Source organism: Puntigrus tetrazona, chromosome 9, assembly GCF_018831695.1.
Source record: "Puntigrus tetrazona isolate hp1 chromosome 9, ASM1883169v1, whole genome shotgun sequence".
Taxonomy (NCBI): domain Eukaryota; kingdom Metazoa; phylum Chordata; class Actinopteri; order Cypriniformes; family Cyprinidae; genus Puntigrus; species Puntigrus tetrazona.
Window position 1 is genome coordinate 26,107,740 of NC_056707.1, and position 12,500 is coordinate 26,120,239.

General features: G+C 34.6%; 1 protein-coding gene and 1 long non-coding RNA gene across 3 annotated transcripts in view; one reads left to right on the plus strand and one right to left on the minus strand.

Annotated features, from left to right (window-relative positions):
• LOC122351579 (potassium voltage-gated channel subfamily H member 7-like) overlaps nucleotides 1-12,500 on the minus strand; it is an 80,975-nt gene that overhangs the window by 1,083 nt on the left and 67,392 nt on the right. The window contains exons 13-16 of the mRNA XM_043248741.1: nucleotides 12,436-12,500; nucleotides 7,565-7,721; nucleotides 3,811-3,973; nucleotides 1-2,861 (exon numbers count right to left, since the gene is read on the minus strand). The exon at nucleotides 1-2,861 is cut by the window's left edge and continues 1,083 nt beyond it; the exon at nucleotides 12,436-12,500 is cut by the window's right edge and continues 148 nt beyond it. Of these exons, the coding sequence (XP_043104676.1) occupies nucleotides 2,640-2,861; nucleotides 3,811-3,973; nucleotides 7,565-7,721; nucleotides 12,436-12,500 (607 nt within the window). The 3' untranslated portion in view covers nucleotides 1-2,639. The remainder of the gene's footprint in view (nucleotides 2,862-3,810; nucleotides 3,974-7,564; nucleotides 7,722-12,435) is intronic.
• The window catches only part of LOC122351580, a 9,883-nt gene continuing 96 nt past the window's right edge, over nucleotides 2,714-12,500 (plus strand). The window contains exons 1-5 of one of the 2 annotated variants that reach the window (XR_006251778.1): nucleotides 2,748-2,852; nucleotides 5,305-5,548; nucleotides 7,545-7,740; nucleotides 8,729-8,942; nucleotides 12,463-12,500. The exon at nucleotides 12,463-12,500 is cut by the window's right edge and continues 96 nt beyond it. This is a non-coding gene — a long non-coding RNA (uncharacterized LOC122351580). Of the gene's footprint in view, nucleotides 2,853-5,304; nucleotides 5,549-7,544; nucleotides 7,741-8,728; nucleotides 9,578-12,462 lie in introns of those variants that run through there. The other variant, XR_006251777.1, reaches the window with a different exon arrangement.

Genomic DNA, 12,500 nt, shown 5'->3' on the forward strand with positions numbered 1-12,500 from the left:
GATATCAGAATTAAAAAATAGATAAAAATGAATGAAAATGTCAAAGGCATAAAACAAAAGTCCAAAACCCGAAAATGTATCCTAAAAATGTCTCAATATTAAAATAGCATTTCATATAGACAACCAGGTTTTTATAGCAGTGCCGTGAGTGTTAAATTAACATTTAATTTTCTTAAAAAAAGATCATTTGCACTCAGCCGCAGAAACGACAGGAAGCGCAAAACTGATATGCATTCCTTTTATTTATATACTTGTTTATACAGTTAGTCAAAAGTCATCGCCTAAAGTAAATGCATCAAATATATATATAATAAATAAATCTTTAAATAACAGACACATTCAAAACACCTGTAGAGTATTGCGGTGTACAAACTATACAGTGCAAACTATAAAAAACATGTCAGTCCGAGTGAAACACTGGGATAAAAAGTGATGCGTGCAAACGTTTGCAGTTTTAACAACAGTTTTCAATGTCCCAAATTAAAAAAAAAAAATTAAATACCACCTCCGCCTCCGGCTGTCTTCAATATGATTTGTTATGCAGCAAACGCCACACAATAATAAAATAAAATGACCAAATTAAAGAGGCATACGTAACCTCACACGCACTCAAGCATTCACGCAGAGGTCGCTAGTGCTTATTATAAGGGCTCGAAGCGTTTTAAAATAAAGTGCAGAAATGAACGATATCCCAAATTTATTGCATTCATCGGCGGATCTGATATTCGCTTGCGTGCGACGACGCTCCTGTGCAATTTACTTCCCCCCCCCTCCCCCGTGATCCCAAACGCAGCGCTTCGCAGTGACGTACAAAAATAAACCAAATCAAAGCTGCAGCTTGGAAGCCGAGCTGCGACATATCGACAAAGTAATTCGCGAAAGAGTTTAATGCACGTAAAAAAAAAAAAAAATCCAGTTTATTGGGTATAAATGTACATTTTTTAGGTACTAATATTGCAGAACAAAAAAAAGAGGTGCAAAAACATCCCCTCAGATGATGTTAGGCAGTGAGTGTTACAATCTTTTCAACGCAAATCAGCAAATCGACTTTTAGACGAGAAACATGAGAGCGAAGATCCGGTGTTTTATCATTATTGCTAGCAGGATGTGCCACAGAAGCTTCTCTACGCTAAATATATTTGGAAAACAAAGTGATTTTGTTGCAAGAAGATTCCGAACGAAGCCAACATTTTTTTTCTCACCAGAAGTTAAATATTTTATTATGCATATATATTCGTACTGTAGCTACATAAGAGACTAACGTGTGCTTTGCAAACAGTGGCGTGTGACAAAAATCGGGAAACATGAACGATCGATATTTTCTGTGCATCAGTGTCTATGATTCATTACTTCTCACATTTGTTTGTATTCCATATTGTTATTATTATTATTACTACACATGAGGCTGTCTTATACGCCAGTGCTTGCAAAGGAGCTGCTCGGTGTCGTTGTTTCATGTCGTGCAGGGTTTGGTTCAAGCTAGCATGACCGTGTGCAAATAAACCCAGTCAATCAGAGAGGAGTGCATTCAGTGATTAGCTCTGAAACATGCCGACATACAGAAAACCCGCTTCCCAACACGTTGCAGTACACATGCAACACGTAAAAACCTTCAGCCATGCATGCCTTTTCGTTTAATAGAGGGGTATCATGTATGTACATGGCAGCTAAGTGCGATTCCACAAATGAAACCGAATTAAAACAAACGCCAACGAACCGGTACTTGCAATAGCGAGATCCAAAACTGAGAGAGATTTTATGATTAATTAACGAATTAATGAATTTTGACGAAAGTTGGCAAGTTAACGTTTTTCGAATTCAAATTAACTTTTTGTAAAAAAAAAAAAAAGTCATTCCAGTGAAACTTTTACTAAATTAGACAATGAAAAAAATAAATATAAATAAAAATTTAATGGATTAAATATTTTAATTAAATCTGCATTCATTTAATAAAATGTAAAAAAAAAAAAAAAAAAAAAAAAATCTAAACAATAAAAATAATAATTTTTACAAGTGGGGTCCATAACTCAAAGCACTTTACATATGAAGCATGGATATAAAATGAACTTAATGAATAAAAATCAACATTTATTTACTATTTGTGGGGAGTTTGACGTTTTTGTCATTAATTTAAAATTTGATTTTTGTCAAATTAATGTTTTATTTTGAAAATTTGCTTAAAAAATTTTGTATGACGTACAAATGTTGTAAAAAAAATGCTTTAAATGCAAAGAAATTGAATAAAAATGGACCACACCGTACCGCAGGGTTCTGCAAATGGAAGTGTAAAAATGTCATCGTTATAATTTAGAACGGTAATGATAAAACAGGGGACGAGATTCATCCATGTCCTGAGTCTCACGCCAGTGTGAAAGTGTGCAGAACACATGTATGTGGGAAAGTGTCCAAGACGCTCCAAGAAATGTCTTTGACTTCCTGAAAACGGAAGTGTTGTCCGGGAATCCGTTCCAGATCGTCCTCGACGGCATCGAGGAGCGTAGAAGCGAGAGGAAGCAAATGTACAGGCAAGAGCCGGCGGTGAGTCTTAAGCTGCATTAATATCATAAGATTTGGCCGATGCCTGTTTTTTTTCTTCTTCTGCCTCCAAGGAGGTGTGTAAGAGCTGTGGGACGTCCCGGTCAGTGCAGCCCTGGGTCAGAGGGCGGTCTGTGGAGCTGGGATCTGGACTGCTGGCGCGTCAGAGGAAGAGTCTGGCTGTTCGTGAAGCGGTACGTGGAGCTGGAGTCCTGGGAAGAGCGTGTCCCGTGGCTCGGCTTCGGCCTGGAGTCCGTAAGGGCCAGAGCTGACAGAGAGTCTTTGGGGTTCGCATGGATCTTTGTCGTGGACAAAAGGTCAGCATGCTGCAAAAGAGGGGTTTATTGCATTATTCGTTGGTGCATGTGCATTTTAGTGTTGTGTATTGATTCATTTTAACGCATCTTTAAAGCAGCCAATTATATCCTGGTTTAATCAAATTTTATTTTTGGAGTAACCTTCAGAAAAAAATATATATATATCAGTCTATATATCATTTTATTTATTTGCTTCAGTTTTGTTGCTAGTTAAATTAAAATAAGGTTTTTAAATTCTGTGAAAATGTTTATTTATAATTTCTTTGTGAGATTTTGAGATTGCCAAAACATGTGTGTGTATATATATATATATATATATATATATATATATATATATATATATATATATATATATATATATATAATGTGTATATATATATATATATATATATATATATATATATATATATATATATATATATATATATATATATATATATATATATATATGTATGTGTATATATTATGTATATATATGTGTGTATGTGTATATGTATATATAGATTTCTCTATATATATATGTACGTATTGTATAGATTTTTTTATAAATGTTTATTAATTTAAATTTATTAATTACTTAAAATATCTATATATTTGTTTATAACATATTACTAAAGGCTCACAAATATTACTAATGCTAAAACATTTAGCTTGCATTTTCATAATATTTATCTTGTTTAAAAACATGTCTCTCATGCAATGAAATATGTTTGTTAATGCCAACATAAATTGTGTGTGTGCGTCTGTGTGTGTGTGTGTCTGTGTGTGTGCGTCTGTGTGTGTGTGCGTGTGTGTGTGTCTGTGTGTGTGTGTGTGTGTGTGTGTGTGTGTGTGTGTGTGTGTGTGTGTGTGTGTGTCTGTGTGTGTGTGCGTCTGTGCGTGTGTGTCTGTGTGTGTGTGCGTCTGTGTCTGTCTGTGTGTGTGTGTGTGTGTGCGCGTGTGTGTGTGTGTGTGTCACCTGTGGGTCGGTGGGCAGGGAAGCGACTGGTTGTACTCTGATGGCGGGTCTCTTGTACTCGGGGCCCGATGTGAGGCTGCTGTAGGCCGGAGGTCCTAAACACGTCTGTCTCTGCAGCAGCTGCAGGATGCTCTGAATGTCTGACGTCATCTGACACTCTAACCTGGCGAGACAGGACGAACGGGTCATTTATGCTTGCTTTTATTAAGCGAGGATGCGTTAAATTGATATAAAGTGAGAGAAAAGACATTTATAATGTTTGAAAGTATCCGTATCGCAGTGTTTTCAACACTGATGATAATCAGAAATGTTTTTCGAGCAGCAAATCAGTATTTTTTCTGAAGGATCGTATGACATATAGGAAACATATGGATATAGGAAAGGCATAAATTCACAGGCATAAATTATATTATGACATATTATTCACACAGAACACCTTTTATAACCACATTTAAATATTACACATTTCAATACTACTCTTATTACTGTAGGTTTAATTCAAGAAGAGTGAAGTAAAAGAGACCATAAAAACATTCTTTACAAAATTTGTCAAAATGCATTTAAAAAAAATCTTACAGACCCCAAATGACCAAAGAACAGTTAGTAACGCTTTACAGTAAGATATCATTTGTTAACATTGATTAACGTATTAACTAACACGAACAATGATCAGCACGTACATTACAGTATTTATTCATCTTTGTTGATCCTAGTTCGTAAAAATACAGTCATTCATTGTTAGTTTATGGTGCATTAACTAATGATTTTAATAATGTGTTAGTAAATGCTGAAATGAACATTCAGTAAGATTCAGATATGCCGTAGAAGTACAGTTGTAGTTCATTAACTAATTATACGGTGTTACTGAACAGTTTGACTCGTGCATCAGATATGATTTCTGTAGACACCATTAAACTATTGATTTTAATCATATAATTGCAGTAAAATAATTAAATACTCTGAGCAATGAGCCTAGAGTTCAGCTCAGAAGAAAATGCGTTTTATTTAGTTTGATTTTATTTATATACATTTATTTTATATATATATATATATATATATATATATATATATATATATATATATATATATATATATATATATATATATATATATATATATATATATATTTATATTATTAAGCCGCTTAGAGAAAATAATACTGATGAATGGAATGAGCCAAGAGCTAAGCCAAGATAAAAAAATAAAAAAATAAATAGTTGCGGGAAAATGACTAATTATTTATTTCGTGTAGCACTTCAATGAAAGGAAAGCGATGGTTGTGGCTAGAAGGGATATGAAAATTAATTTTTTAACTATTAGATTGTGCTTTATTATCATCTGCACCGTTCGTCCCAATCTCTACCATCCCAGCTCTAACCTACCCGTAACGATAACAATAAAAAAAGCATTTATGTATATATTGTACAATTTGACCAAGGTTAGGCTGTAGTGATGCAGTTAATTCACTGAAGAGTGTTGACTGTTGTCGTCCAGCAGGGGGAGGTCTTGCACCGATCCTCAGTGTCACATGCATCTGAAGACTTCCTTTCAATACATCACTTTACCTGCTGGAAGTTATCGATGACCTAGTTCGCAGGGCAGAGAGAGAGATGACCGCAATACGACGGCATTTCTGCCCCGGCTTCGAGCGTAAAACCCACGAGCTGGCCTTTCATTATTAACAAGCCTCAAAAATTGACACGTGGAGCCCGAGGAAGCGTGTTCGTTTGGCTTCCAGGTAATGGACGCGTGCGGAGGGAGTGTGATGTGCAGTTCAGCGGTGTGATATGAGGGTTGATCAGAGTTCATCTGAAGCGTTCAATGAGCCGGCGCGGGTTTAATCCGCGCGTGAGACACACCTATTCATTACCACTGAGAGTCATTAACCAGAGCTCTCAGAAAACAAAGGAATAAGACCATCCCTCCTTACTTGGAGTCTGCAGGCCGCCCCAAAAACACAGACTAGACGTGATTTCTTGAGCTTAATTTGCACGGTTAGAGCATCTAATCATTTTCCATACGCAGCTGAAGCCGTAATAAACCTTGTGTGCAGAAATGAAAGGAGCGGATTGAATTGACGAGACGCAGACCGCATCCGTTTCGAGTTCATCACGCCGAAATCCAACAATGAAGTTTTGAAACCAAAGAGGACGGGCTTTAGTGTTTTTTTTGTTTTGTTTTCTCAACATCTTGAACATAATTTTTCCTGGACAATAAAAAAATGGCAGAATTTACTCTGAAAAAAGACGAGTAAAACTGGATGAAACATTACAATTATTTTATTTTATTTATATATATATATATATATATATATATATATATATATATATATATATATATAATGTTTGCATGTGAGTGATACACCTCAAAAAAAAAAAATATATATATATATATTGATTAATTTTTTTACCATTGATGCGTATAACATTGTGATATTATTATCGCATCACTCAATTCTTGTCACTGTGTCAAGAAGATTGCATTTCAGATTTTTTACAATAATTATAACCAATAATTCTCATGTCATTCTCCTTTTCCAGGAAAATGTACCTGAAAATAATGTCGCAACAAATAATAATGGCCCAAAAACATACCATGTCTTTAATAAAAACAAATAATGTTAGATTTTTTTAGGTTGACTATGACCTGTGCTTGCTCTTGTCAGGGTTGATCTGATTCTGTGCTGTAAGATGTACGATGTGGAGCTGAGCTGATGCAGGATTTTTGCTTTGTCTTTCTCTGTAAGCCAGTGTTACAGCTAAAAATACCACCTGCTGTGATTCTGCTCACCCTGCTGCTCCACTGTGTGTGTGTGTGTGTGCGTGTGTGTGTGTGTGCGCGTGTGTGTGCGTGCGTGCTTTAACTTCTGTTATCTAAACTTGTTTTGTCAGCTGAGGCAAATTTTCATGTGCATGTGAATGATAACCACAAGCAATGTTTTGTTTAGTAATGCTCATTGCAGGCGTGCATGTGGTTAGTGTAATTTGCTGTAGCGTGCCGATCGCCTGGAAACATGGAGCAAAGCACCGGAAGACTCCCACAGATGCACACAGCATTTCACCTTTTCAAGTGTTTCTAAAACATACATGCTTGACACACGGGAAGCTCAGGCTCACGCACAGCAATGCAACATGAATTGAAAGTTATTTTAAATATTATATTATATTATATATTTAAATATTATATATATAATTTATATATATAAATATATATATATATATATATATATATATATATATATATATAATATATATATATATATATATATATATAATATATATATTTTATATATATAATATATAAAATTATATATATATATATATATATATATATATATATATATATATATATATATGAATTCGATAAAATTAATCAATCGCTAAAAAAAAATGCAATGCATATTTTATATTTAAAATAATTTTAATGCATTTTTGTTGTATAGCTCATCTTTAATTTTGCAACCACGGCCTTCCCCCATCTAATAAATGTTTCTCGCGCAGGAAATATTACAGCATTTGTTGTTTCAGGTATTTATCCATTAGTTTACATCGCAGTGTCGCTTGCAATCTCGAGCTGCAGCGATGAATCGGTACGCTTTGAAACTAAAAGATGGTCTCACGCTGAGAGACGCAGACGTATGCGTGTGAGGAAACGCCGTATATTATCGTGATTCATTCTCTTGTACCTTACTGCTCGCATAACAAGTTTGTGTTATTGCTCATTTTTCGATGCAGATCTCTGGTCTGGGTTTTACCTGCTCAGGTGTTCCTGCAGCTGGTCTAGTCTCTGCTCCACTTCTCCATACGTGACGTCACAGTCCAGATCCTCCTCTTCAGCGGCGCCCTGCTCCTGCGCAGCCGTGTCCACGTCTGCTTTCACTCGCTCGGCTGGCCATCCGTCAGTCTGCATCTCTGAAACATGATGATATAGGTATTATATGCACGCGTATATTATAAACATTTGTGACACATCATTCAGTTTTTCTTTTTATTTATTTTTTTTGTGTCATATTTGATGCATCAGGGCTTTATGCATTATATATAGTATGATATAGCGAGAATATGGAGCTTATGCTTGAGGAGAAAATAGAAAATTGAATACTTGGGTATACAGTAAATATCGATCACTCTTTATCTCCAGTAATACAGCATGTCTAAGTAATATTTAAACGCTCAAAACCTATAATGCAATGCAGTACATGATAATTAAAAGGTGAACAAATAAACGTTTCTTGTGATCATGTTCGATATTCATATTTCATTGAACATTTCAGTCCAGCAAGTGTTCATCTTGACGCATCACTAACAATAATAAAGCGTATGCATTTATGCAATCTAATAAATAAATGAACAAATATTAAGAATCTTTAAAGTTGTCCAAGTGAAGTTCTTAGCATGCATATTGCTAACCAAAAATTAAGTTTTAATACCGTCACGGAACATGATTTTTACTTAATATCTTAATCATTTTTGGCATAAAGGAAGCATTTTAATTTCGACCTAAAGCATGCAGTGTATTTTAAGTTATTGCTGAAAATATAACCGTGCTACTTAAGACTGTTTTTTTCATGTTTATACTATTATACTAAAAGGTCAAAAAGCTGATACGTCTGTATAGTGCCTCTATTATGGGTTGTGAAAGGTATTTTGGTTTTGGTCCCAACCAAAAGTTTCGGGTTGCATCTCTTTAGACTAGTCTTAGAAAGATAGTCATCTATTTTTTTCCCCTCAAGGCTAAAAATTCATTTATGAAAAGGTAGATTTGTCTTATTTGTATTACAAAAGCAAGACTGGTTACCTCTTGGCATCTGCTAGTTGGTAAAACTATATAAAAGTCTAAGTTAATGCATGGTCAAAAGACACTTTCATGCTTTTAATGCACATAATATGCATTTAATTTGACCTTATTTGTTCAACAGATTCATTTCTCCAAATCCCAGCGCTGATCGGTCAGCGTTACCACGGAAACGGATATTTCACCGCTCCAAAAGCAGCACCTAGTGGCCGAGAATGAATTAGCATTTTCATGTCGAATCCATAATAGGGGCACTTTTGCATCTTTTGATTTCCTCCGAACACCTGTGGCCGGCGAGAAGAGCAGAGCGACGCTGTACACGGGAAGAAACGCCTCAGGTGCGTGTGACGGGCCGCTGTCTCAGCGCCAGAGCTTGTATTGGTGTTGTATTGCCGTGACTTTCCTATCGCCGGGGCTCAGGACTAATAGAAACACTAAAGCCGGCGGTTATCTCTCACACACACCTGCTCCTGCCGGAGCCAGAAGCGCACGCTGATCACGGCGGCTGCGGCCAATTTCTGTCCGATCAGAGGCCGTGTAGAGAAATTAGATTGGTCCGGTACAGATTCACCTTCATGGATGGCCGGACACCGAGAAGAAGTCTGATGTGACCGGCGCGAGGCCGTGAACGAGGTTGTTCTTCAAAAGCACCGTGAAATAGGAGGTTAGGGCATTTACGGAGATGTTGTTTTTTGGGTTTATTAACCTGGAAGAGACCTTTTAAATAATGTGTAAATCTGCTAAAAGTACTTTTACAGTAAAATAGCATATAGATGAGCTCAAACTGTCTAAGGTGCCATAGCATTTATAAAGCAGCCTTCCTTTGGTGTTATTATTATTTTAGTATTGAGATACTGTAAAAATACCTTTTATAGTTTGATAGTTTTAAATTCATTATTAACATACTTTTTATATAATATTTTAAGTATCATTTTCATTTTTTTAAATATATTTTATTTATTTTTATTTTAAAATTGCCATTTGCTTTTATATATTAATACATATGCATTCATTTTAGCATAATAAATAATAGGGATTGCAATTGTTAAATCACATTTTTATTAATAAATAATTTAATCTATTTAATCTTCTAGATATGTTAATTGAAATAAAACTTATAATAATAATAAAAAAATATATATATATATATATATAATATATATATATATATATATATATATATATATATATATATATATATATATATATATATATATATATATATATATATATATAAGATCACTTAAAATTATTTTATTGTTTTAGTTTTTGTTAACTAAAAGTTTTTGTTAACTTTGCGCCTTAAAACAGTAGCTGACATAGAAGAAAGTGTTTTAACATCCTAAAAAATGATACACATCAGCCTTAAATCATCAGGGAAACTTGCCTGACCTCTATTATGTCCACTCACATCAGATGAAGAACTGTACATAATCATGTATTATGTGCATTACATGAATAGAGTTGAAAGGAACATGCCTACAGCAAGAGCTCAGTTGGCTTTATCCACGACCAACATGTAACATACACTCAAGCTGACTAAATAAAATATATATTTATTTACTGTATTAAAGGGACAGCTCAGGCAATAAATAAACAAATTAAATACAATTGTGGTAAACTGCGCTTGTTTTTCCTTTTTGGAAACGTATAAATATCTAGCTACCGAATGGGTGCGCACGGATGAGCGTAAATGCATCTTTTAAAAATAATGTTTAAAATACTAGCATTATATTTAAAACAAAATGCAATTTTTACGACGCCCCCTTTTTGTAATACTTTTTACTTTTTATGATTTTTTTAATGTGCTCAGAACAGCAGCGCAAACCTACGAGCACAGCTATAAGTGCTTTTTACGTCTTGAAGAGCGGCTTGGCACCGAGGATGAACCATTTTCGTCTTACGAAGCATAACGCACCTCGTTCATACGGAAAAGAGCATCCCGGCATCACGTTGAGTCGAGTGCGTTCGTGGTTCTGCAGCGGTTAGCGTGGCTGTAGATCAGGAGGGAACACTGTGTGCTCGCCGAGGAGGGTTAGGGAAGAGCCGCTGCCCAGAGGATTTTCCTAAAGCCTGTAAAACGGGCCGCACTGTGCCTTAAGCTCCTGAAAGACCCTGTTTTACCGCGGCATCTACTTCTCTCCCTCCCTCTCCCTCATCATGCCGCTTTAGCCTGGATTTAGGAACAGACTGATTCGATCAATACTTCTTTTTTGTTTTAGCGTCCGAGCTCTCCTTTCCTTTTATACCCCGTCGAGCGGCGTTTTAAGGACTAACGCTGTCTGAAAAGTTTTAAGGACGAGTGTACAACGGTTTGTTTGTTTTGGAGTCATCCATCAAACTGAAAGCCTGCCGCTTCTTCACTGAAAGCACAGAATATACGGAATATTTTAAAACGCGTGAAGGTCGATTTTTTTTTTTTTTTTTTTTTGTACATACCGCTATTGTTTTCGGCAGAGATTGTTTCCGAAATTGAAGTTTAGTCGTTTATGAATAACATCGATATGCGACAGAGAAGTGTAAACGGTGAAAAATGATATGTTAAAAAGTGCAGAGTCCACGTTAGAAAATATACACTTAAAAACGTTAAGATATAAAAAGAAATGATTTTAATGATCAGCTAAATTTGGAATCAATGATATAAAATACAACATTATTAGGCTATTAATATTGCCATCAGGGTAAAAAATAAATAAATGTATATTAGTGCTCTAACTCTAACTAAAAAACCTACCTACACACATATATATATATATATATATATATGTGTATATATATATGTGTGTGTGTGTGTGTCTATACTATGTATATTTATATACAAATGTAAACACATACTGTATATATTTCGAGAATATTTACGTTTAAATATTTATATTTACATTTTTCTTAAATATATACATGCATTTGTTTATACACACTATGTATTAAAAAAAAAAAAAAAAATATATATATATATATATATATATATATATATTTTTATATATATATATATATATATATATATATATATATATATATATATATATTTATTTTTTTTTTTTTATATATATATATATAATGTTGCATCAAGGTAAACATATTTTTAAAAAATCATCAAATAAAAAAAAAAATCAAAGACTGAAAATATCAAACAATTAAATTAGAATATTAATTTAAGAAATAAGAATCATTAATTTATACTGCGCTCACCCAGTGTTTGTAGGGTTTTGGACATATATTAACATAAATCATTGATATTTTGTGATGATTCTAAATTAAAAAGGACAACTCATAGAACATTTTATTTTAAGGAAATTAAGTTATTTTATAAAATAATTACTAAATATATTAGAGCTAAATAAATGCAACTGTTTAATGACAGCTACAAGTTAAACATGCGCACTTATGCCAAGAAAAGAAGGATTTATGCTGCTATCGAAACCTGGGATGTTTCCAGACTTTTGGAGGACACTTCCAGTTACGATCTGCTCGTTAATATTTTAATATCTAGATGATGGTCTTGCAAGCCAGTGTGACGTCTGATTTGAGAACGAACTGATCCGTCTTTGAAACAGATCAATTAGTGACTTTTAGCGACACAAGCTGTGTTTGTGTATTAAAGGTGTTTGTGATAGTTGAGGGAACTTTTGAGTGAAGTTGTTAAAATGATCGACTGAGAAATGGAGCGGCGTCTCTCAAAGAGACCGAATACTGAGCGCAGTGTTTTTGACTGGCTTTGACATTTGTCTCTAATTCCCAGCCAAAGGAGACTCATTTTAGAACGGATTGAAGTTTTTGTCTCTCGTGACGCAGAAGCAGACAACGAGAGATGAACTAGCACCGAATCCTCACCATCATACGTCTTCTCTGTGTGCTCAGCAGGAGGACTGCAGCTCGGCGTGGAGGTGTAGCTCTGA